The sequence below is a fragment of the Salvelinus fontinalis genome, chromosome 36, assembly GCF_029448725.1.
Source record: "Salvelinus fontinalis isolate EN_2023a chromosome 36, ASM2944872v1, whole genome shotgun sequence".
NCBI lineage: Eukaryota > Metazoa > Chordata > Actinopteri > Salmoniformes > Salmonidae > Salvelinus > Salvelinus fontinalis.
Genome location: NC_074700.1, coordinates 21,348,598 through 21,372,503, shown reverse-complemented (window position 1 = coordinate 21,372,503; position 23,906 = coordinate 21,348,598). Strand labels below are relative to the sequence as shown.

Below are 23,906 nucleotides of genomic sequence, written 5' to 3'. Positions count from 1 at the left end.
TAACGATTTATTGTGTTTTCGCTGTAAGACACTTAGAAAATCTGAAATATTGTCTGTATTCACAGGATCTGTGTCTTTCGATTAGTGTATGCTGTGTATTTTTACGAAATGTTTGATGATTAGTAGTTAGGTAAACACGTTGCTCATTGTAATTATTCTAGTCCATTTGTGACGGTGGGTGCAATTGTAAACTATGCCATCTACCTGAAATATGCACATTTTTCTAACAAAACCTATCCTATACCATAAATATGTTATCAGACTGTCATTTGATGAGTTTTTTTCTTGGTTAGGGGCTATCAATATCTTAGTTTAGCCGAATTGGTGATAGCTACTGTTGTTGGTGGACAAAGTAAAGATGGTGGATTATGCTAATGTGTTTTTAGCTAATAGATTTACATCTTTACATATTGTGTCTTCCCTGTAAAACATTTTAAAAATCGGACATGTTGGCTGGATTCACAAGATCTGTGTCTTTCATTAGCTGTATTGGACTTTAATGTGTGAAAGTTAAATATTTAAAAAAAAAAATTTTTTTGAATTTCGCGGCTCTGCCTTTTCAGTGGGGGTGGGGGGGGTGTGCCGCTAGCGGCACCCCGGGGCTAAACAGGGAATACCTATTTCTTTGTTAACCGCTAAACCTAAAATAGCTACATGTGCGCACTTCCTCAAATCTATTGGAGAAAATATCCTTTCTATTTTATTCAGCTTTGTTCAATTTTATTCTTCATACAATAATGCAACAAAATTCTAAGCAAATCTTGTATGCTAAATTAACTAGTGTAGCCCACAGCCATTTGGCATAGCCAGATCAGGACCTAAAATAAGGACATCAGTATGCTTTTCTGTTCTTCTGAAATAGACTACATTTTCTTAATATCATGCTTCTTTAGACCTGTCTAAAATAAATAATGGATTTATTGTGAATTTGTAGGCTATATTACATGGACATATTAGACTTTTTCAAATGTTAACGTTCCAAAGGTCTGCACCAGTGGCTTGTATGTGTGGAAGCCAGGAGATGCTAAATGTGTTTATGTTAATTAACAGTCAACTACCTTGACACCGACAGTTATTTGCTTGACAATCATCGGCTGACAACATTTTGTGACCGCCACAGCCCTAACCCGACCCTAACTCTAGCTGTAGCCCTAATCCTAATCCTAACCTAAAGTGAATGTCTTTCACCTATAAGGCTGAGCAATGCGTGACATCACCCTGTTTTGGTGATGACCAGTGGGTCTGAGTTCTCCTCCCCATTCAGAAGATGTGGGCTGAGATATGGATATATTTCCCCAATAAAGGAATACCCAGTGAAAGAATGTATGTGAGCCTTAGCCTCCACATCATAAAAAGACACCAACCCCTCCTCATAATCCACAAACACCCCCACCTTCTGGGGCTTTTCTCTCAGTGACAACAGAAAAGGCGGGTCCCCCAAGGCTCCGTATTTGGCACCATTATAATTCACTATAGCCCAGTAACCGTTAGTAGGATTCACAGAGAGCTTCCCCTTCCTGTTGGCATCTCCTCTTGCAATTCCCAGATCCCAACCCGTCTTGTTCCCGACATCCACCTCCCAGTATGATCTCCCAGAGGTTAGCTTGTTGTGTCCTAGGACGCTGCCGAAGTGATCGAAGCGATGTGGACAGTCAGGGAGGTCCTGTATCTTCCCTCCGTCTCTCACTTCTTTCCCGTCCTCAGATAGAATCAGCTGTGTGTTTGCTGTGTCCGGGTCCAATGTCACATCAACTGAATAACATCAAATATGGTTGTTATTGATATGAAAAGATATATGGGCATATATAAGGCCTATCAGTTGGCCTGAATGAGGTTAACATGTGGCCTACTACAAAATGAATGTGGTTGAGATGTACTCTAAAATATCTGTATACTAATGTAGTTTTACACTGAAATAAAAGAAATATACACCTGCAAACTTCAGGATCCTCTCAAGTTCTGTGGAAGAAATCACATAATTGGGCTGTCAGGGTACTTGCAACATATCAAGCTAAACAGAAAAACACTGGAAAGTAGTCCTATAATATTTACAGTTGAAGTCAGAAGTTTACATACACGTATGTTGGAGTCATTACAACTCGTTTTTCAACCACTCCACAAATTTCTTGTTAATTAACAAACTATAGTTTTGGCAAGTCTGTTAGGACATCTACTCTGTACATGACATAAGTAATTTTGCCAACAATTGTTTACAGACAGATTATTTCACCTATAATTCACTGTATCACAATTCCAGTGGGTCAGAAGTGTACACTAAGTTGAATGTGCCTTTAAACAGCTTGGAAAAGTCCAGAAAATAATGTCATGGCTTTAGAATCTTCTGATAGGCTGATTGACATCATTTGAATCAATTGGAGGTGTAGCTGTGGATGTATTTCAAGGCCTTCCTTCAAACTCAGTGCCTCTTTGCTTGACATCATTTGAACTTCCAAAGAAATCAGCCAAGACCTCATAAAAAAATTGTAGACCACCACAAGTCTGGTTCATTCTTGAGAGCAATTTCCAAACGCCTGAAGGAACCACGTTCATCTGCAGAAACAATAGTGTGCAAGTATAAACACCATGGACCCAAGCAGTCGTCATACCGCTCAGGAAGGAAACACGTTCTGGAGACGCGTTCTGTCTCCTAGAGATGAAGGTACTTCAGAGCAAAGGACCTTGTGAAGATGCTGGAGGAAACAGGTACAAAAGTATCTATATCCACAGTAAAACTGTGGTCCTATATCGCCTCTGCTCCAAAACCGTCATAAAAAAGCCAGACTATGGTTTGCAACTGCACATGGGGACAAAGATCATACTTTTTGGAGAAATGTCCTCTGGTCTGATGAAACAGAAATATAATGGTTTGGCCATAATGACCATCGTTATGTTTGGAGGAAAAAGGGGGGGGGGCTTGCAAGCCGAAGAACACCATCCCAATCGTGAAGCACAGGGGTGGCAGCACCATGTTGTGGGGGTTCCTTGCTGCAGGAGGTACTGGTGTACAGTGATCCCTCGCCACTTCGCGGTTCACTTATCGCGGATTCGCTATTTCGCGGATTTTCATAATGGCGAATGGCCACTGAACTTAAGCGAGTAGCTGAGGAATGGGACCCTTTGATGAGCCGTTCATTACAGTTCTCCAACGTAATCGATGGTGGCATGTCGGTGTACAAGGATCTTTTTGCAAAGAAGAAAAAAGAGCGACAACAGCTGCCTATCACTATGTTCTTCTCCCGAACAAACACACCTGCACCGCGGGCTTCAGAAGAAGAGAACACTGCAGAGCGCAGTCAGGATGCAGCGGCCCAGTCTGAAGAGCAGTGAAACGGCCTACATGTGAGTCACTGTATTTGTATACATGTAATAGTTGCTAATTGTAAAAAAAAAAAAAAGTTTTCTATTTCGCGGATTTCACTTATCGCGGGTCATTTTCGGAACGTAACCCCGGCGATAAACGAGGGATTACTGTACTTCACAAAATAGATGGCATCATGAGGTAGAAAAATTAGGTGGATATGTTGAAGCAACATCTCAAGACATCAATCAGGAAGTTAAATCTTGGTCGCAAATGGGTCTTCCAAATGGACAATGACCCCAAGCATACTTCCAAAGTTGTGGCAAAATGGCTTAAGGACAACAAAGTCAAGGTATTGGAGTGGCCATCACAAAGCCTTGACCTCAATTCTATGGAAAATCTGTGGGCAGAACTGAAAAAGCGTGTGCGAGCAAGGAGGCCTACAAACCTGACTCAGTTATACCAGCTCTGTCAGGAGGAATGGGAAGCTTGTGGAAGGCTACCCGAAAAATTTGACCCAAGTTAAACAATTTAAAGGCAATGCTACCAAGTACTAATTGAGTGTATGTAACTTCTGACCCACTGGGAATGTGATGAAAGAAATAAAAGCTGAAATAATCATTCTCTCTACTATTATTCTGACATTTCACATTCTTAAAATAAAGTGGTGATCCTAGCTGACCTAAGACAGGAGATTTTTACTGTGATTAAATGTCAGGAATTGTGAAAAACTGAGTTTAAATGTACTTGGCTAAGGTGTATGTAAACTTCCGACTCCAACTGTATTATTTTTAGTACGGTTTATATTGTCTCAATCTTTTACCAACTGAGGAGAGCTTCTCCAGCTCGTGCTTGATTCTCTCCGTCATGGTCGACCAGCTGCTTCTCATGGTGCCAAAGGAGAGTGTAGTATCAATGGAGGCCTCAGTCCAGTCTCTGCCATCACACAGCCCCGACAGGGATGGGAAGGTCTGGTGGCGAGACAGATGGAGGGACAAGGGAAAGAAAGAGAGGGAGACAGAGGAATCAATAGAGAGAAAGAGAGACACATTAACAGAGATAGATGACAAAGTTCATTGAACAGTTGTTTTTCATTATACTGTATCATTATTATGATATTCAAATTCAACCATTTTTAGACAGACAATAGACATTCCAGTCTAGTACAATCCATGTACTGTATTTCACACAATACTGGTACACAAACACATGCATCAACTAACATCGGAAGAGCTTGCAGAATGTTCAGAGTGTGGTGCCAGTGGAGATCATGTGTGGATCATATATTAAAAGGGTTATGTCAAAGTAAAATTACTCACCTGCAGGAAGTGAATGTGATCCTTGAGGTCAGCAACATCCTCCAATTTACCAATGGTTTCTTTCAGTTCTCTGATCTCTCTCTTCAGCTCCTGGGTGAGTTCTCTTGCCTCTCTCTCCACCTCCTGCTGCCTCTCCTCCATGGGCCTGAGAGCATCTAGATGGGTCTCCTCTACAGCTGCTATCACTGCTTTGAACACAGAGTCAATCTCCCTCCTCTCCCTGTCCACGTGGGCCTAGAGGATGGATGGTGGACAACAACTCAGTATCAACTCAATGTCTCTCTCCCTCCTGTGTTTTTGTCTTTGTCTGCCTCACTTTTCACTTTACCTTTCTCTCTGTGCTTGTCTCACTGTCTGTGTTTCATGTCTCTCTTTCTCCCTGTCCCTCTCTATGTGCAACAGGTCTCTCTTTCTCCCTGTCTATGTGTAACAGGTCTCTCTTTCTCCCTGTCTATCTGTAGCAGGTCTCTCTTTATACCTGTCTATGTGCAACAGGTCTCTCTTTCTACCTCTCTATATACAACAGGTCTCTCTTTCTCCCTGTCTATGTGAAACAGGTCTCTCTTTCTCCCTGTCTATCTGTAGCAGGTCTCTCTTTATACCTGTCTATGTGCAACAGGTCTCTCTTTCTCCCTGTCTATGTGAAACAGGTCTCTCTTTCTCCCTGTCTATCTGTAGCAGGTCTCTCTTTATACCTGTCTATGTGCAACAGGTCTCTCTTTCTACCTCTCTATATACAACAGGTCTCTCTTTCTCCCTGTCTATGTACAACAGGTCTCTCTTTCTCCCTGTCTATGTGAAACAGGTCTCTCTTTCTCCCTGTCTATGTGCAACAGGTCTATCTTTCTCCCTGTCTATGTGCAACAGGTCTCTCTTTCTCCCTGTCTATGTGCAACAGGTCTCTCTTTCTCCCTGTCCCTCTCTATGTGCAACAGGTCTCTCTTTCTCCCTGTCCCTCTCTATGTACAACAGGTCTCTCTTTCTCACTGTCTATGTGCAACAGGTCTCTCTTTCTCCCTGTCTATGTGCAACAGGTCTCTCTTTCTCCCTCTCTATGTGCAACAGGTCTCTCTTTCTCCCTGTCTATGTGCAAAAGGTCTCTCTTTCTCCCTCTCTATGTACAACAGGTCTATCTTTCTCCCTCTCTATGTACAACAGGTCTCTCTTTCTTCCTGTTTATTTGCTACAGGTCTCTCTTTCTCCCTGTCTATGTGCAACAGGTCTAACTTTCTCCCTGTCTATGTGCAACAGGTCTCTCTTTCTCCCTGTCTATGTGCAACAGGTCTCTCTTTCTCTCTATCTATGTGCAACAGGTCTCTCTTTCTCTCTATCTAAGTGCAACAGGTCTCTCTTTCTCCCTGTCTATGTGCAACAGGTCTCTCTTTCTCCCTGTCTATGTGCAACAGGTCTCTCTTTCTCCCTCTCTATGTGCAACAGGTCTCTCTTTCTCCCTGTCTATGTGCAACAGGTCTCTCTTTCTCCCTGTCTATGTGCAACAGGTCTCTCCGCCTGTCTCATGGTTAAATATGTCACTGTTACAGTCCTCCATCTCTGTGTTTGCAGGTAAACAGGTAGTACCTCACTCTGACTTAACCAGGCCTCACCTTGCACTGCTCCACAGACACCCTGATCTCCTCCACCTTTCTCTCCCTCTCCAGGATTCTCTCCTGCATATCAGCCTTGGTGCTCCCCAGGTTACCCTAGGACATACAAACATGTACACACACACACACACAATGAAACTATCTCATAGTTTTGTGATAGGTTATTTTATGTTTTCATCACTCAATACACACTCTCATTCAGACACACTCAATACTACACACTTTTTAAACACAACGAAACATCTACAGAATTTATTAAACCAGTTGAATATATGACAGCATGAAACCCCATTGAAAATATGACACCTTCTTCCTGTCCCACTCCATTTCCACCGAGATGACCTCGTGACCCTCCTCCACGCAGAGGGCACAGACACAGCGCCCTTCTGCCCTGCTGTACAGCTCCAGGGGACGACCGTGGGTCAGACACGCCCTCCCATCCAGGTCCTTCACAGGGGCCACCAGCCTGTTTATACATTTTAAACAGTACACTGTATTATCCATCTAAGTGTGTGTTTTCTGATGAAGTTTTCTATGCAATTTTCTGTATCTCTACAGTTTAATTGTGAACTGTTAGCAAGAATCAATAAAGTCAAAGTAAACCAAGCCATTCAGGACATCCACAGGGGCCACCAACCTGTGGCCCTTCAGCCTGCCTGCTGAGGTGTGGGGGCCCAGGTGAGTCTCGCAGTATGAGGCCAGACACACCAGACAGGACTTTTGGGCCTTAAGCTTCCTCTCAGTGCAGACGTCACAGGCCACCTCACCTGGAGCTCCAGAATACTCCCCTGGCTTCCTCTCCTGGGCCTTCTTCAACTCCTGAATGAGAGTACTGAGGATGATGTTCACCTGTGGATGATATTGTGCTTTGTTTATCAATTTGATGCTCTTACTGTTTATTATCTATCCTGTTGCCTAGTCACTTTATCCCTACCTATATGTAACTATCTACCTCGTACCCCTGCACATTGACTCAGTACTGCTACCAAGTGTATATAGCTAAGTTATCATTACTCATTGTGTATTTATTCCTTGGGTTATTATTTTCATATGTATTCCTTGTGTAATATTTGTTCTACTATTTCTAAATTTGTTCTCTCTGCTTTGTTGAGAAGGGCCCATAAGTAAGCATTTCCCTGTTAGTATACAGCTCGGTTAGTCTACAAATCATTTGATTTGATTTTAGTGCAATACATCCCCCCCAAACAACAGGTTGATGTAGTGGGGGAAATGGCTGAGACAGGAAGTGTTATATTGACTTAATCTAGCATTAATTCACCTGTGGGTTCCTCCTTAGATGCTCCTTGCAGACGGGGCATATGAGGTCATTGAAGTGGAGATTGCATTCCAGGCAGGTCTGGCAGAAGGTGTGGCCACAGGGGGTGGTGACCGGGTCCTTAAACAGGCCCAGACAGATGGTACAGTTGAGGTGCTGCTCAATCAGGACAGGAGTGTTGATGGAGATGGAGACTGCAGATGAGAAGGCCATGTCTGATATGGGACGTTACAGATATCAGATTCATTATTCATCGTTCATTAAACAGACAGTCTGCAGTTGCTACATCATTTTAAATGCCTCATGAGCTTAGTTCAACTGGAGTACTCCATCAGAACCCAAAATATAAGATTGTTTTACTCCAATGTTTGGAAACAAACACTATGTATCCTCAAAACATGGATAAAACTATCATCTTGATATAATGGATGGTCAGCCCTTGCATCCATAGGTCTGTCTATGAATTTCGGAGTGGTTACATTTCTCCAGCACCATTGATAAGCTTTATACCGAAACAGGGGTGGGAATCACACTTTGTTATTGTTTCAACTGCTGATTGCCCCTTTAAGAGACTAAAACGCATATTAGAGATGCATTGTTGGTGGTGCACAGTTTGGTTTTTGCCCTAGCAGTACACAGCTGATTCAAATAATCAACGTTTTTTATTTGAATCAGATGTGTAGTAATAGGGCAAAAACCAAAACGTGCACCCCATGAGGTTCCCAGGACCGAGTTTGGAAAACGCTGCTTTACAGAATAGTCACAATTTTGCTGTGTAACTGAGGCACTAAAATGAACAGTGTTTGGTCGCCCTCTACTGGTACAGGAACAGTACAACACCATCCTGATGTCTATAGTACAATGTCTATTGAGGTATTTGCATCAGTCAAATGAGATTTCACAGTGAGACATATAGGTATGCCCACATATGGTATGACCACTGACACACCCATATAACGAGAGATGACTCTAAGACACTGTGTGTATACCTACCTACCTACTGTACCTACCTACCTACCTACTGACCTACCTACCTACTGACCTACTTTTGACTATTTCATTGAATGAGGCGAATTGTTGGCTAGTTTTGATGCAGAAATAACAATAAAAGTAGTTTTACCATAGTCCTTCAAAGTATAATATGTCTATCAACAGTATTCCACCATGTCATAATGTCTTACATCTATGGTACCTGTACGTGGTCAATAACAAACAATCAATAATACATGACAGTTGAACAACATTCCTTTACATCCTATGTCAACACATCCTGACGGTAGCATAATGTACACACAATCGGTTTTTACTATAAGAAAAAAAGTACTACCTTTCAGCTGATGCGATCTTCCTTTACTTCAGGCTCTTATAGTCTCTGTGTATTTGATCTCTAATACTCTCTGTCTTTTCTGCCTTGAGTTTCGTTTCTGAAAACATAATATATACACACCCCTTTCCCTGAATCACGTATTTCTACATCAGTACCAGTGTGGGCCTATGCAAACGTGTGTGTGTGTGTGTGTGTGTGTGTGTGTGTGTGCGTGTGTGGACGTGTTTAACTATTCTTGTGGGGACCAGAAGTCCCTACAAGAATAGTAAACGAACAAAAAGTTGACCAGCTGGGGACATTTTGTTAGTCCTCACAAGGTCAAATGCTATTTCTAGGGGGTTTAGGGTTAAGGTTAGAATTAGTGTTAGGGTTAGAATTAAGATAAATATTAAGGTTAGGAGCTAGGATTAGTTGTAGGGTTAGGGTAAGAGTACGGGTTAGGATTAGGGTTAGGTTTAGGTTTAGGGTTAGGGGTTAGGGAAAATAGGATTTTGAATGGGACTGAATAGTATGTCCCCACAAGGTTAGCTGTACAAGACTGTGTGTGTGTGTGTGTGTGTGTGTGTGTGTGTGTGTGTGTGTGTGTGTGTGTGTGTGTGTGTGTGTGTGTGTGTGTGTGTGTGTGTGTGTGTGTGTGTGTGTGTGTGTGTGTGTGTGTGTGTGTGTGTGTGTGTGTTGTGTGTTTGATGCTTGAAAGTCAAGCGTCTTTCTTTGGCATTCTGTTACGTTAACGACAAGCTGCAGTATTTACACAAGACAAAGACAAACTTTGCTAACTGCACAATCACTAAATGGTGACAACCCTGTGTAAAACTTGATTGGTGGGTCATACTGTTTTCTGGCAAAGTTGAAAATAATTCAACATCTTGACATTTCCTCTGGTCAAATTCTAAGACGCCATACATTTTAGTGGTGTGCGGGTCAGCTGTTAGTTCACCCAGAAATGCTAATAACCCATCTGTAACAGCCTGACTATATGTAATAAAGTCCAAATCTGAGGCCCACACACAACCCTAACCCGCAAATATAGACAATACGCTATAAGCTACAGTCAAAGACGGCAGAAAGATTTTTTGACAGCGATTGCAGGATTTATTTTTTGCTTGAGTAAGATATGTTCCTGCTTATGATTTGACATTTTGGTGGGCTATTTGTTAGTCAACGTGTCTATAGTTAGATACCTGTAGCTTCTCTATTGTCATTATATGTTGCCATAGAAGACTAAACAAACCCCTGTGAAACAGAATAATGTAATAGTTTGATAGAATGAATGCTTCAGTCTATATAGTTATATCAGTAAAGTTCTCTCTGTCATCAAACATGTTTATTTTATGTACACAATGTCCAAATGACATCATTTTGACCGATGGTAAGGAAAAAGAAAGCTGTGAAAACGACTCAAAGGTGTTTCTGATAAGATTTCAGTTAAGTTTCAGATCTCGACTCCTGTAGCTGGACGCCGCTCGGGGCTGATGGATGTTTCCCCGCCTTATCATCTGTCCCTATCCGAATGGCCTGTGCTACCTGGAACTTGCCTGCCAAGGAAGTCTTCTCCATCTGCTTCTCCTCCTCCATCTTGTAGTGGAGTAGATGGAGATCAGCAAGAGGATTGTTTCAATCAGAGCTGGCCCCATGTCACAAGTCGTGGAAACAGAAGGCAGCGGCATGCTGCTAAGTGGACGGGACGTGTGCGAGAGGTCTGGAGCAGATTGACATAACTTATAGCTTCACTGTACCTGTTCTACCGGTGCCTTTATCGTTGGGATTGCCTGTGTCTGCGACGGCTGTGCTGATTTCAGCTACGCTAACTCCAGCAGCGGCTTCGTCGTCGAGTTTGGAACCTTTCCCTCTCTCTGGATCTGACGGGGCACTGCCTGCTATGGGAGGTCTGGATCTATCCCAGGGAGCAGTGGGGCCTGTGAAAGGTTCAACGAATTGTGTGAGGGGTAGGAATGGGTGGATTTCTCCATCTCCTTCTCCGGCCATTGTATTGGGAAGATCAATGATGAGAAATGTCTCAGTACCTGAGCAAAAACATTGTGCTATCCATGATCACAAGACATGAATAAGCTGCTCCCAAACATTTTAAACCTAAACCTGGGATTCAATAATATTTTGAAGGGCAGCCCACAACAGCTGAAGATGGATTTTAAAGAACTGATTGGGTCTCTGCTTGACACCAACAAACACCCTATAATATCTGGCCTAGTTCCCTCCCCATGGCATGTAATGTTTCAGCAGACTTGTTGCTCTCCATATGTAGTTACGAAACTATTGCAGCTCTGTGGGTGTAACATTTTATTGACAATTTTTATACCTTCTGGAAACAAAGCAAATGTTATAAGTAGGATGGGATACACCCAAATCATTTTGGTTCCTAGATCCTTTCACAGCATTATAAGGCTACGTTGAGACAATGACTGACCCAAGCCCAGCTCAGTTAATCCCTACCATTGTGTCGCTGAGTTGTCATTATGCTTAAGCAAATGTACATTATCCCAGGGGCGTTGGAAGACACAATGTAAGTAACCTAATTTATGTCCCTCTTACTGCCCTAAATGCCTCTGCTGATCTTATAGCTAGAGTTATATAGTTAGCACTGAGGCGGTGTGCCCTAGTAGAAAATGCTAAAAAATAGCCCACGTTACAATGTGTTTTTATTTAACCTTTCTTTAACTAGTCAAGACAGTTAAGAACGAATTCTTGTTACAGTGACGACCTACCCCGGCCTCCCCTAACCTGGACGATGTTGGGCCAATTGTACGCCGCACTATGGGACTCCCGATCACAGCCGGTTGTGATACAGCCCGGGATCAAACCAGGCTCTGTAGTGGCACCTCTAGCATTGAGATGCAGTGCCTTAGACCTCTGCGCCAGTCAGGAGCAGGGTTCATGAAATCAATAATTTGCTAGTAACAGATGACGTTCATATTCTGACAATCTCTGAAACTCACTTAGATTATACCTTTGATGATACAATGGTAGCAATACATTATATCTACAGCAAAGACAGAAATGCCAAAGGTGGAGGTGTTTTCATTTATATTCAGAACCCCGTTCTTAGAAATCTTAGAGAGGATCTCATGTTAAATACTGTTGAAGTAATATATCTTCAGGTTCATCTGCCTCACCGAAGCCCATTCTGGTGGAAAGTTGCTATAGACCACCAATGTCTAGCAGACAGTCTCTGGATAACATGTCTGAAATACTTGATCATGGATGTGATATCAACAGAGAGGTATATTTTCTGAGTGATTTCAATATTGACTGGCTTTCATCAAGCTGCCCACTCAAGAAAAAGCTTCTAACTGTAACTAGTGCTTGCTTGTAACTTTGTCCAGGTTATCAGTCAACCTACCAAGGTTGTTACAAACAGCACAGGAATAAAATCAACATGTACTGATCTCATCTTTACTAATGCTGTAGAAATGTGCTTTAAAGCAGTATCAAAATCCATTGCATGTAGTGATCACAATATAGCAGCCATAGATAGGAAAACCAAAGTTCCAAAGGCTGGTCTAAGAATAGGTCACACAATAGTGATTCCTATGTTGTTGATGTAAATAATGTTTGTTGTTCTGTGGTGTGTAATGAGGAGCAACCAGACGCTGCATTTGACACATTTCTGAAAAGTGCTGATTCCAGTTACTATTTAGCATGCACCCATTAGTGAGTTTGGAAGTAGTGAACAAATTATTAGAAAGTGTTTGCCCTCAGGCCTGGAGGGAAACAAAAGTACTTCCGCTACCCAAGAATAGGAAAGCCCCCTTTACGGTCTCAAAAAACCGACCAATCAGCCTGTTACCAATCCTTAGTAAACTTTTGGAAAAAAATGTGTTTGACCAGATACAATGCTATTTTACTTTCAGACTTTCAGCACGCTTAAAGGGAAGGACATTCAACAAGCACGGTACTTACATAAATGGCTGATGATTGGCTGAGCGAAATGTATGATAAAAATTGTGGGGGCTGTGTGTTGTTAGACTTCAGTGCAGCCTTTGACATTATCCATCATAGTCTGCTGTGGATAAAGACTTACCTGACCAACAGAACACAGAGGGTGTTCTTTAATGGAAGCCTCTCCAACATACTCCAAGTAGAATAAGGAATTCCCCAGAGCAGCTGTCTAGGAGCCTTACATTTTTCAATTTTTACTAATGACATGCCACTAGCGTTGAGTATAGCCAGTGTGTCTATTTCACAGCGAGTGAAACCTTCAAGCTGCATACTGGACCCTATTCCAACTAAACTTACTTAAAGAGCTGCTTCATGTGCTTGGCCCTCCTATGTTGAACATAATAAACGGCTGTCTATCCACCGGATGTGTACCAAACTCACTAAAAGTGGCAGTAATAAAGCCTCTCTTGAAAAAGCCAAACCATGACCCAGAAAATATAAAAAACTATCGGCCTATATCGAATCTTCCATTCCTCTCAAACATTTTTGAAAAAGCTGTTGCGCAGCAACTCACTGCCTCCCTGAAGACAAACAATGTATACGAAATGCTTCAGTCTGGTTTTAGACCCCATCATAGCACTGAGACTGCACTTGTGAAGGTGGTAAATTACCTTTTAATGGCGTCAGACCGAGGCTTTGCATCTGTCCTCGTGCTACTAGACCTTAGTGCTGCCTTTGATACCATCAATCACCACATTCTTTTGGAGAGATTGGAAACCCAAATTGGTCTACACGTACAAGTTCTGGCCTGGTTTAGATCTTATTTGTCGGAAAGATATCAGTTTGTCTCTGTGAATGGTTTGTCCTCTGACAAATCAACTGTACATTTCGGTGTTCCTCAAGGTTCCGTTTTAGGACTACTATTGTTTTCACTATATATTTTACCTCTTGGGGATGTCATTCGAAAACATAATATTAACTTTCACTGCTATGCGGATGACACACAGCTGTACATTTCAATGAAACATGGTGAAGTGTTTGGACAGCAGATGGACAGCCTTTTTCCATCTACTTAACATTGCAAAAATCTGAAATTTTCTGTCCAAAAATGATGCAGAAAAATTTATCCATGCTTTTGTTACTTCTAGGTTAGACTACTGCAATGCTCTACTTTCCGGCTACCCGGATAAAGCACTAAGTAAACTTCAGTTGGTGCTAAATACGGCTGCTAGAATCCTGACTAGAACCAAAAAATTTGATCATATTACTCCAGTGCTAGCTTCCCTACACTGGCTTCCTGATAAGGCAAGGGCTGATTTCAAGGTTTTACTGTTAACCTACAAAGCATTACATGGGCTTGCTCCTACCTATCTTTCCGATTTGGTCCTGCCGAAAAAACCTACACGTACGCTACGGTCACAAGACGCAGGCCCCCTAATTGTACCTAGAACTTCTAAGCAAACAGCTGGAGGCAGGGCTTTCTCCTATAGATCTCCATTTTTATGGAATGGTCTGCCTACCCATGTGAGAGATGCAGACGCGGTCTCAACCTTTAAGTCTTTACTGAAGACTTATCTCTTCAGTAGGTCATATGATTGAGTGTAGTCTGGCCCAGGAGTGTGAAGGTGAACGGAAAGGCTCTGGAGCAACGAACCGCCCTTGCTGTCTCTGCCTGGCCGGTTCTCCTCTCTCCACTGGGATTCTCTGCCTCTAACCCTATTACAGGGGCTAGAGTCACTGGCTTACTGGTGTTCTTTCATGCCATCCCTAGGAGGGGTGCGTCACTTGAGAGGGTTGAGTCACTGACGTGATCTTCCTGTCTGGGTTGCTAAAACTGAACACATTTTATTTGGGACAAATCACTCACTAAACCCTAAACCTAAACTAAATCTTGTAATAAATAATGTGGAAATTGAGCAAGTTAAGGTGATGAATTGTTGGACTGTAAACTGTCATGTTCAAAACTTGTTGATACAACAGTAGCTAAGATGGGGAGAAATCTGTCCATAATAAAGCTCTGCTCTGCCTTTTTAACAACACTATCAACAAGGCAGGTCCTACAAGCTCTGAACTACTGTTTAGTCGTGTGGTCAGGTGCCACAAAGATGGACCTCGGAAAATTACAATTGGCTCAGAACAGGGCAGCACGGCTGGCCCTTAAATGTACAAGAGAGCTAATATGAATAATATGCATGTACATGACTCAAAGAGGAGAGATTGACTTCATCACTACTTGTTTTTGTAAGAAGTGTTGACAGGCTGAATGCACCAAGGTGTCTGTTTAAACAACTAGCACACAGCTAAGACACCCATGCATATCCCACAAGACATGCCATCAAAGGTCTCTTCACAATCACCATGTCAAGAACAGACTATGGGAGACTCACAGTACTACTTAGAGCCTTGGATGCATGTAACTATTCCACATCAGGTAACTGATGCAAGCAGTATAATCAGATTTAAAAAACAGACACAAATACACCTTATGTAACAGCAGAGAGTGTGAAGAGATACACAGACAGAGACACACGTACACATGATAAGACAAGCACCCCACACAAACGTACACATGGATGTTGTATTGTAAATATGTGATAGCGGAATAGTGGCCTGAGGGAATAAACTAAATGTATTGGGTAAAGTGTTATGAAATGTTATGTCATGTAATATTTTAAAGTATATATAACTGCCTTAAAGTTTCTGGACCCCAGGAAGAGTAGCTGCTGCCTTGGTAGCAGCTAATGGGGATCTTTAATACAAATACAAATAGCCTACTTTATGTGGTTGAAATACTATCAGCTTTAATGATGAAGACAGCACCTCAAGAGATAGTGTCAAACTGAGCATTGTATTCTCTTAAGATGCAGAAAGAAAGAAATCACTTTTCTCCACTCCTGTTCCCAAGTCCAAATTCTGCCTGCATTTGGTGTATCATTTTCATTCAATAAATGTTTTTTTCTGCAGGAGTTTATAATAAGGCTATGTGAGAGGTTATAGATGTACAGTCAGTGTCCAGATTTCAGTTTCCATGTAACCCATCTAGACAGTAGGCTGCAGTTTCCTGGACTTTCCATAGGCCTATTAGGAAGATGGCGCTGACAGACATGGCAGCTCTGCTCCTGAGCAACTTTGCAGTTCTTTGTTTTTTTGTGTGTTATTTCTTAAATGTTTAGCCTACAACGTGTTTTGTGTTATAACATGCAGCCTGAAAGAATATGGATATAAGAGTGGCGGTAACTCATCAGCATTACAACCAGGTTATCATGAGGTGCTTTGAGAGGCTAGTTAAGGATCATATTACTTCCACCTTACCTGATACCCTAGACCCACTTCAATTTGCTTACTGACCCAATAGATCCACAGATGATGAAATCGCCATTGCACTGCACACTGCCCTATCCCATCTGTACAAGATTGCTGTTCTGCGTCTGATTGCTGTTCATTGACTATAGCTCAGCCTTCAACAGCATATTACCCTCCAAGCTCATCATTGAGATCAGGGCTCTGGGTCTGAACCCCGCCCGGGGCAACTGGATCCTGGACTTCCTGAAAGGCTGCCCCCGGTGGTGAAGGTAGGAAACAACACCTCCACTTCGCTGATCCTCAACACAGGGTCACCACAAGGTTACGTGCTCAGTCCCCTCCTATACTCCCTGCTCACCCATGACCCATGACGAGACAGCCTGAGGGCCCTGGCAGAGTGGTGCCAGGAAAATAACCTCTCCCTCAACGTCAACAAAACAAAGGAGCTGATTGTGGACTTCAGGAAACAACAAAGGGAGCACACCCTATCCACATCGACGGGGCCGCAGTGGAGAAGGTGGAAAGCTTCAAGTTCCTCGGCGTACACATCAATGACAATCTGAATAGTTCACCCACACTGTGTGGTGAAGAAGGCGCAATCCAAAATGTAGATTAGAAAAATATTGATTTTGTCTTGATTTATAACATTATACACTCATAGTGTAAATACAAAGTAAACAGCCATTGATACAGAAAGGCAACAGTGTCAACAATATTGAATTATTGTTCTACGATATGTAAAATGTCTATAAAATGTGTTTTGACACTGTCAATAAAGATACATTTGAAATAAATATTTATGTAATTTATAGAACGTGAACCACATTATGATGCATTAGAATGACTGGAAGGGAAACTATAAAACCTGACTTCTAGAGTGCTAGAGCCATACAATTCATATGGTTACTCTTTAGCTTTAGAGACGGCTTGCAGGAGTGATAGGTAGCGTGCTCTTGGGTCCTCCATGCAGGAAATGACCAATGCCTCTGACTTTTTGGCCTTGCTATACACGTAAAAGTAAGGGTAGAGTTTCTCAGTGAAAGACTGGTTTGTGAAAGAGTAGATGTGAGATTTTTCATCCACGTCGTAGAAGGAGACCTGACCCCTCTCATAGTCCACATAGATCCCAATTCGTCTAGGCCTGGGGTTCAGATAAAGATTCTTAAGGGGGGAGGAATGAACCTTATAATTAAATCCATCTTTTCCCAGTGCAAAGAACCCATGCGCTGAGTTAATTTGGACCTTTTCCTTCCTGTTTACTGTTTCCTTGGCAACGCCTACATCCCAGTCATTTCTTAGGCCCACCTGCACCTCCCAGTAATGACGTTCAGAGTTGAAGCCTTTCTCTCCTAAAACCATGGGGTAGATGTCGAACCTCTCTGGGTTGTCAGATATGATCTGGGGTGTTTTAGAGTCTTTGATGCGTTTGCCACCATCAAACAGGCATATCCAACGACTTGCTGTGTTCGAGTCCAGGGTGACGTCCTCTGTGGAACAGAAAATCGATAGCAACCTTACTGAAATATGTAGTGCTGCGAAAAAGTATATGCCTTTCTGATTTTCTCTATTTTTGCATATTTGTGATACTGAATGTTTTCAGTTCTTCAACTTAAACCTAATATTAGATAAAGGGAACCTGAGTTTACAAATAACAAAGTTATGCAACACCCAATTCCCCTGTGTGAAAAAATAATTGCCCCCTTACACTCAATAATTGGTTGTGTCATCGCTGCAATGACTCCAACCAAACACTTCCTGTAGTTGTTGATCAGTATCTCACATCGCTGTGTAAGAAGTTTGGCCCACTCTTCCATGCAGAACTGCTTTAACTCAGCGATATTTGCGGGTTTTCAATAATGAACGGCTTGTTTCAAGTCCTGCCACAGCATCTCAATTGGGATTAGGTCTGGACTTTCAGTTTTGGCCATTCCAAAACTTCAAATTGGTTGCGTTTTAACAATTTTATGTAGACTTGATTGTGTGCTTTGGAAAATTGTCTTGCTGCATGAACCAGCTGTGCTTCAGCTTCAGCTCACAGACAGATGGTCTAATATTCTCTTGTAGAATTATCTGATACAGAGCAGAAACCATGACCTAATCCCAACTGAGATGATGTGGCAGGACTTGAAACGATCATTTCATGCTTGAAAACCCACAAATGTTGCTGAGTTAAAGCATTTCTGCATGGAAGAGTGGGCCAAAATTCCTCTACAGTGACTTGAGAGACTGATCAACAGCTACAAGAAGCGTTTGGTTGGGGTCATTGCAGCTAAAGATGGCACAACCAGTTATTGATTGTAAGGGGGCCATTATTTTTTCACACAGGGGAATTGGGTGTTGCATAACTTTGTTAATGAAATAAATAAAATAAGTATGTAATTGTTGTGTTATTTGATCACTCAGGTTCCCTTTATCTAATATTAGATTTTGGTTGAAGATCTCATAACATTCAGTGTCAAAAATATGCACAAGTAGAGAAAATTTGATAGAGGGAAAATACTTCATCATAGCACTGTATTCACTGTTCATGGCAATTACTGCTCTGATTTAAGTGTCATACTGCTTGTAGTTGGAGAATTTAGCATCTTACCTTTAAACCCCCTCATTCTCTTCAGTTCTGAAAAAATATGTAAATGATTGATCCTCCACTATATTTACATTCAGAAATATATATATATATATATATATTTTGAATAATTTAACATAAAGCTTACCCATGTCTGTTAGTGTTTTCAATTCTCTCTTGAATATCTCCACCAGATTGGACACGGCTCTCCTCACTACCCCAACACACAGATCTGAGTACACACTGATCTCAGAAAAGTCCTTGGTGGATGTAGGGGCACATAGGGTCAGGTAAGTCTGCAGGGAAGGAGATCAGAAAGCCAACAACATTAAGTTATGTACAGTATAGTAATCCTCTGACACATTGACATCAACCACTGAGAGTGATACTAGCCTGTAGGAAGTGGAGGTGGTCCTCGCTGTGTGAGAGCTGCTCCAGCTCAGTGCTTCTCCTCTGTAACTCAGTGATTTCCTGCTCCAGGTCATTGATGAGTCCTTCAGCCCTTTTCTCTGCTGCTGTTTGCATCGCCTCCATCACCTGCTTTAGATTGGTTCGTCTTTCTTCAACCGAACGCAACAGATTGGTGAAGAGATTCTCACTGTCCTCAATATCTTTGTTTGTACTTTTCTGATGTAATGGAAAGATGTTTACACACGATTTATTAACTGATTGAATTGTTATACCCATTTTCCCAATGATTACATTAACATTGTGTATTGGTGATATTTTTTATTATGACATTTCTAAAGACTGACCCTACTGAGCCCCACGGAGAGTTTGATTTCATCCACCTTCTTCTGTCTGACCTGGACCATCTTTCCAACCTCTGCTTTAGCGGTTGCAAGCTCACCCTACAGACAGACAATATTGAAATAAATCAATTCTGTTTTTGCGTATATTTTTTTTTTAACTGTGTGGTTTCAACAAATCTTACCTTCTGGTGTGCTCCCATGTCTTCAATAGGCACAGTATCGTGAGACTTGTGGTCTGTCTCAGTACAGAACTGACACACACATGTCTGGTCGCTCCTACAGAACAGCTCCAAGAGCCTATCATGCTTCTTACACATCCTGTCCTCCAGGTTCTCCACAGGGTCAATCAGCTTGTGTCTCTTCAGATTCACCACTCTCTGATGAGGCTCCAGGTGAGCCTCACAGTAAGAGGTCAGACACACCAGGCAGGACTTCAGGGCCTTGATCTTTCTTGTAGAACAAACACCACAAGCAACCTCCCCAGGAGCAGCTAAGCATTCTGGTACATTAAGTCTTCTTCTCTTGATATGCACTGAGATCTCCTCTATCACAGAGTTGGTGGAGACCTCTGGTCTCACGTAGAATCGTTTCTGACATTTTGGACAGTGGCATAATATCTCACTGTTATCCCAGTGTCCACTAATACAAACTTTGCAGAAGGTGTGGCCACAAGGAGTGGTAACTGGATCAGTGAACACATTCAGGCAGATAGAGCACAGGAACTGCTCTTCTGGTAGAAGGCTGCTGTCAGCATTCAATGATGACATCTCTATGTGGGAGATATGTTATTGTGATTAAGTTATTATGGCTCTTGAATCATCCATATACTTTGAGTCAATATACTTTTAGTCTATTTGCTTACATATTAAGGTTGATAAGAAATGACTTCAACCCAAATACTGTGAAAATGCTGTAACATACACATATAGAAATATGTATAAAACAAGTACGTGCACAACATTTTAAGCAGATGGAACTGAACTACACTGCAAGCAAAGGCTTGTACCTACATCATCAATAATAAGACTGGTCTCCACCCTGTTGAGTGACTCACTGTATATACATGTAACCCAACACCTCCAGCCAATTAATTGAAACCTAAAGTTGAACATCACTTTCTTTCACTTCAGTGAACAAAAGTAAAAAGTAAGAAGTAAAAACTACCTGTTTTGTCTTTTTTTTTAGCTAGATTTGTCCCGGCATACTTTTCAAACGCAGACAGGAATCATCAGGACAGGAAAGAAAACTATCACACACACATACAGTACTCATACAGTACTCCCTCACAAGAAGATACATGCTGTTCCTTTTAGAAGGGAGGAGGATGAGCATTTGAAAGGGTGGAGCTACATTTCATATTTTCACTGAAAATGAAACTTAGAACTCTCACTGGAAACATTCACAGGTGACGCCCAAATCTTCAACTTGAGGTGTAGGATTTTCATACTTTATGATAACAATCTAACACGACATGGAGAATAGACAAACATAAATCTATTGTTGAATATCTATGTACATGTTTTTACATAGTATGCAAAATGCATCTGAGAGAGTAGGTAGAATATGCAAATAGGCATTTCATGCTAAATGACAAGGCAGAGAAGAATACTGTAATAATCATAGATACAATCAAGTCACGGCCACAGCAGGCCTGTGTGCAAATACTAGTACACGCTGTTGGACTTGTTCTTTCCTTGTTCAATGTCATCAATTGTACTTTCCTCTCTTGCAAATCTTGTATGTACAAAAATGTTTGAAACATGTAAATACAGCAGAATTTCACACACATATTTGATGACAACATAACGACTTCATGTATTCCTTAATTTTATAACTTTTACTGATGTTTATGAGGAAACACATGCTATATAAACATGATACAGGATTTTATTACATCAGAGGAAACTAGTGAGGGGTGCCAAGTCATTTAATTTTGTGTAATATTGAGTACTATTGAGTAATAATATCTAGTCTTTTATGGTGAGTATCTTCACTTTGCGGTATTGGAGAGTCTCCTCAAATGGTCTTTGCACTTCTTTATCCAATCGATGTAAATGACTAGTGACTCAGACTTCTTTTTCATGCTGTAGAGGTAAAAGTAAGGGTAAAGTTTCCCGGTGAAGGACAGACCAAGGAATGAGTAGAGGTGTGACTTTGCCAGCACATCATAAAAAGACACCTGCCCTTTCTCGTAATCAACATACACACCGACTCTTCTCGGTATGGGGTTCAGATTGAAGGTGGTAGGGGGTGAAGAACCAGCCTCATACTCCAAGTATCCGCTCTTTGACAGAACAAAGAAGCCATGTTCGGAATTCTTTTTAACCGCCTTCTTCCGGTTGACGGCCCTCATGGCAATGCCAACCTCCCACCTCCCACTCACGCCCACCTGGACCTCCCAGTAATGGCGTCCAGAGTTGAAGCCCTTCTCTCCTAAGACCGCTGAGTAGTAGTCAAACCTCTTTGGATTGTCAGACACCGTCTGGGCTGTTTTGGCGTACTTTGTTCGCATTCCGTCTTCAGAGAGCTGTAGCCAACGATTTGCAGTGTTGGGGTCCAGAGTGACTTCATCTGACGAGCAGAGATATGGGCCGATATATGATTTAAATAACATTTACAAAACATATAGCACAATTATGGGCCATATCAAGGTTGTTAATGACCATTAACCTCGTTATCATTCTCAAAGAAATTACAATTTATATCACCTTTGAACTCTTGCATTCTTGTGAGTTCTGTACGAAAATAGACAGACCGTCATTAAACAATCCAGACAGAATACAATAGGACATATTTTTTTAAATGCTTCTTTAATAAATATTGGTCAAAATGAATCTTACCCATTTCTGTAAGAACTTTTAGTTCTCCTCTTATGTTTTCCTCAATTTGAGACAAGGCTCTTCTCAAAGTCCCCACACACAGATCAGTGTTAACAGTCACCCTGGGCCATTTCTTAGTAGACGGAGGGGTGCGAAGGGACGGCAAACTCTACAACTCCCAAAAATGTATTCATTATCTCAGGAGTTTTCACTTCATGCATTTACACTATATTGACAATATAGATTAACCCTAACCTATTGATGACAGAGAGGGACACTGACCTGTAGGAGGTGGAGGTGGTCCTCAGTGTGTGAGAGCTGCTCCAGCTCAGTGCTTCTCTTCTGTAGCTCAGTGATTTCCTGCTCCAACTGTTGGGTGAGCCCTTCAGCTCTCCTCTCCGCTGCTTTTTGCCTCTCCTCTATTACCTTGACAAGCTTAGCTCTCCTTTTTTTTATAGACTGTAAGAGTTCAGTGAAAAGCTTTTCACTGTCCTCCACTTCTTTCTCAGTACTTTTCTAATGAAAAAAATTGCATGTATAGTTAATTACTTCAAAAACAATATATTTGGTTAATACTCTACTATAAACTGCTTGAATACAGAAGATACCTGCCTTCTGATCAATTGATTGAATAATATTCATTTTGGTTTAAAAAAATGTATACACATTTTCCCACTGGCTAAATAAACATTATGGCAATCCAGTGTGGTAATGTAACATGTTTTATTTTTGTCAGAACTTACTTGGCTGAGCACCACTGAGCGTTTGATCTCCTCCATCTTTGCATGTCTGTCCTGAATCATTTTCTGCACCTCTGCCTTAGTGGACACAAGCTCAGCCTGTGGAAAATTCATATCAAGTATGCATTTAGGAAATTAAGATGTCGTCGAAAAAGAATGATAGAAAAATGTTTAATTAAAAGGTCTTACCTTTTGTTTTACTCCCTCCTCTTCAATGGGTACAGTATTGTGACACTTGTGGTCAGTCTCAGTACACAAAACACACACACATGTCTGATCAGTCCTACAGAACAGCTCCAGGCCTCTTTCGTGCTTCTTACACATCCTGTCCTCCAAGTTATTCACAGGGTCGATCAGCTTGTGTCTCTTCAGATTCACCACTCTCTGATGAGGCTCCAGGTGAATCTCACAGTAAGAGGTCAGACACACCAGGCAGGACTTCAGGGCCCTGAGCTTTATTGTGGAACAAACATCACAAGCCACCTCCCCAACGGAAACTGAGCATTCTGGTATATCAAGTTTTCTTTTCTTGATATGCACAGAGATCTCTTCTATCACAGCGTTGGTGGAGACCTCTGGTCTCACGTAGAATCGTTTCGGACATTTTAGACACTGGCATATCTCACTGTTATCCCAGTGTCCACTAATACAAACTTTGCAGAAGGTGTGGCCACAAGGAGTGGTAACTGGATCAGTGAACACATTCAGGCAGATAGAGCACAGGAACTGCTCTTCTGGTAGAAGGCTGCTGTCAGCATTCAATGATGACATCTCTATGTGGGAGATATGTTATTATTAAATTATTATGGCTCTTGAATAATCATATATTTTTAGTACCTTTAGCTCATATACTTTAGCACAGTATTGGTGAGGTTCATAAGAAATGACTTTAGCTCAATTACAGTGAAAATACTGTAAATTCACAAGTAAATATGTAGAAAAAAAGTACATGCACAACATTTTAAGCAGCTAAAACTGAACTACACTGCAAGCAAAGGCTTGTAC

At 41.6% G+C, this 23,906-nt stretch overlaps 3 protein-coding genes across 3 annotated transcripts; all 3 read right to left on the bottom strand.

Moving 5' to 3' along the window:
* Positions 1–1,156: 1,156 nt before the first annotated feature.
* On the bottom strand, positions 1,157–7,710 carry LOC129835729 (E3 ubiquitin-protein ligase TRIM39-like). The gene is made up of 8 exons (XM_055901500.1): positions 7,501–7,710; positions 6,859–7,070; positions 6,528–6,687; positions 6,222–6,317; positions 4,618–4,851; positions 4,122–4,269; positions 1,933–1,959; positions 1,157–1,752 (listed from the first exon to the last, which is right to left on the bottom strand). The coding sequence occupies exons 1-8, from the start codon at positions 7,708–7,710 to the stop codon at positions 1,214–1,216; spliced, it is 1,626 nt and encodes a 541-aa protein (XP_055757475.1). The 3' UTR covers positions 1,157–1,213.
* Positions 7,711–16,647: 8,937 nt separating this feature from the next.
* LOC129835730 (zinc-binding protein A33-like) lies at positions 16,648–20,643 on the bottom strand. The gene is made up of 7 exons (XM_055901501.1): positions 20,507–20,643; positions 19,525–20,111; positions 19,346–19,441; positions 18,984–19,217; positions 18,739–18,886; positions 18,615–18,641; positions 16,648–17,511 (listed from the first exon to the last, which is right to left on the bottom strand). Exons 2-7 carry the CDS (start codon positions 20,107–20,109, stop codon positions 16,928–16,930), a joined length of 1,674 nt encoding a protein of 557 aa, XP_055757476.1. The 5' UTR covers positions 20,110–20,111; positions 20,507–20,643; the 3' UTR covers positions 16,648–16,927.
* Positions 20,644–20,780: 137 nt separating this feature from the next.
* Positions 20,781–23,672, bottom strand: LOC129835477 (zinc-binding protein A33-like). The gene is made up of 6 exons (XM_055901115.1): positions 23,091–23,672; positions 22,905–23,000; positions 22,438–22,677; positions 22,183–22,330; positions 22,051–22,077; positions 20,781–21,913 (listed from the first exon to the last, which is right to left on the bottom strand). The coding sequence occupies exons 1-6, from the start codon at positions 23,670–23,672 to the stop codon at positions 21,333–21,335; spliced, it is 1,674 nt and encodes a 557-aa protein (XP_055757090.1). The 3' UTR covers positions 20,781–21,332.
* Positions 23,673–23,906: the final 234 nt, after the last annotated feature.

What these genes read in the sequence shown, in the direction of transcription:
- LOC129835729 (XM_055901500.1), bottom strand. Translation starts at nt 7,710, where the DNA reads ATGGCCTTCTCATCTGCAGTCTCCATCTCCATCAACACTCCTGTCCTG. An exon ending in TGGAGTGGGACAGGAAGAAG is followed by an intron (nt 6,318 to 6,527) that starts GTGTCATATTTT and finishes TGTATGTCCTAG; the next exon opens with GGTAACCTGGGGAGCACCAA. An exon ending in TGTCTGTGGAGCAGTGCAAG is followed by an intron (nt 4,852 to 6,221) that starts GTGAGGCCTGGT and finishes TCCATCCTCTAG; the next exon opens with GCCCACGTGGACAGGGAGAG.
- LOC129835730 (XM_055901501.1), bottom strand. Translation starts at nt 20,109, where the DNA reads ATGTCATCATTGAATGCTGACAGCAGCCTTCTACCAGAAGAGCAGTTC. An exon ending in ACCACCTCCACTTCCTACAG is followed by an intron (nt 18,887 to 18,983) that starts GCTAGTATCACT and finishes CCTTCCCTGCAG; the next exon opens with ACTTACCTGACCCTATGTGC. An exon ending in GAGAATGAGGGGGTTTAAAG is followed by an intron (nt 17,512 to 18,614) that starts GTAAGATGCTAA and finishes TCTGTTCCACAG; the next exon opens with AGGACGTCACCCTGGACTCG.
- LOC129835477 (XM_055901115.1), bottom strand. Translation starts at nt 23,672, where the DNA reads ATGTCATCATTGAATGCTGACAGCAGCCTTCTACCAGAAGAGCAGTTC. An exon ending in AGGAGGGAGTAAAACAAAAG is followed by an intron (nt 23,001 to 23,090) that starts GTAAGACCTTTT and finishes AATTTTCCACAG; the next exon opens with GCTGAGCTTGTGTCCACTAA. An exon ending in AAGAATGCAAGAGTTCAAAG is followed by an intron (nt 21,914 to 22,050) that starts GTGATATAAATT and finishes TCTGCTCGTCAG; the next exon opens with ATGAAGTCACTCTGGACCCC.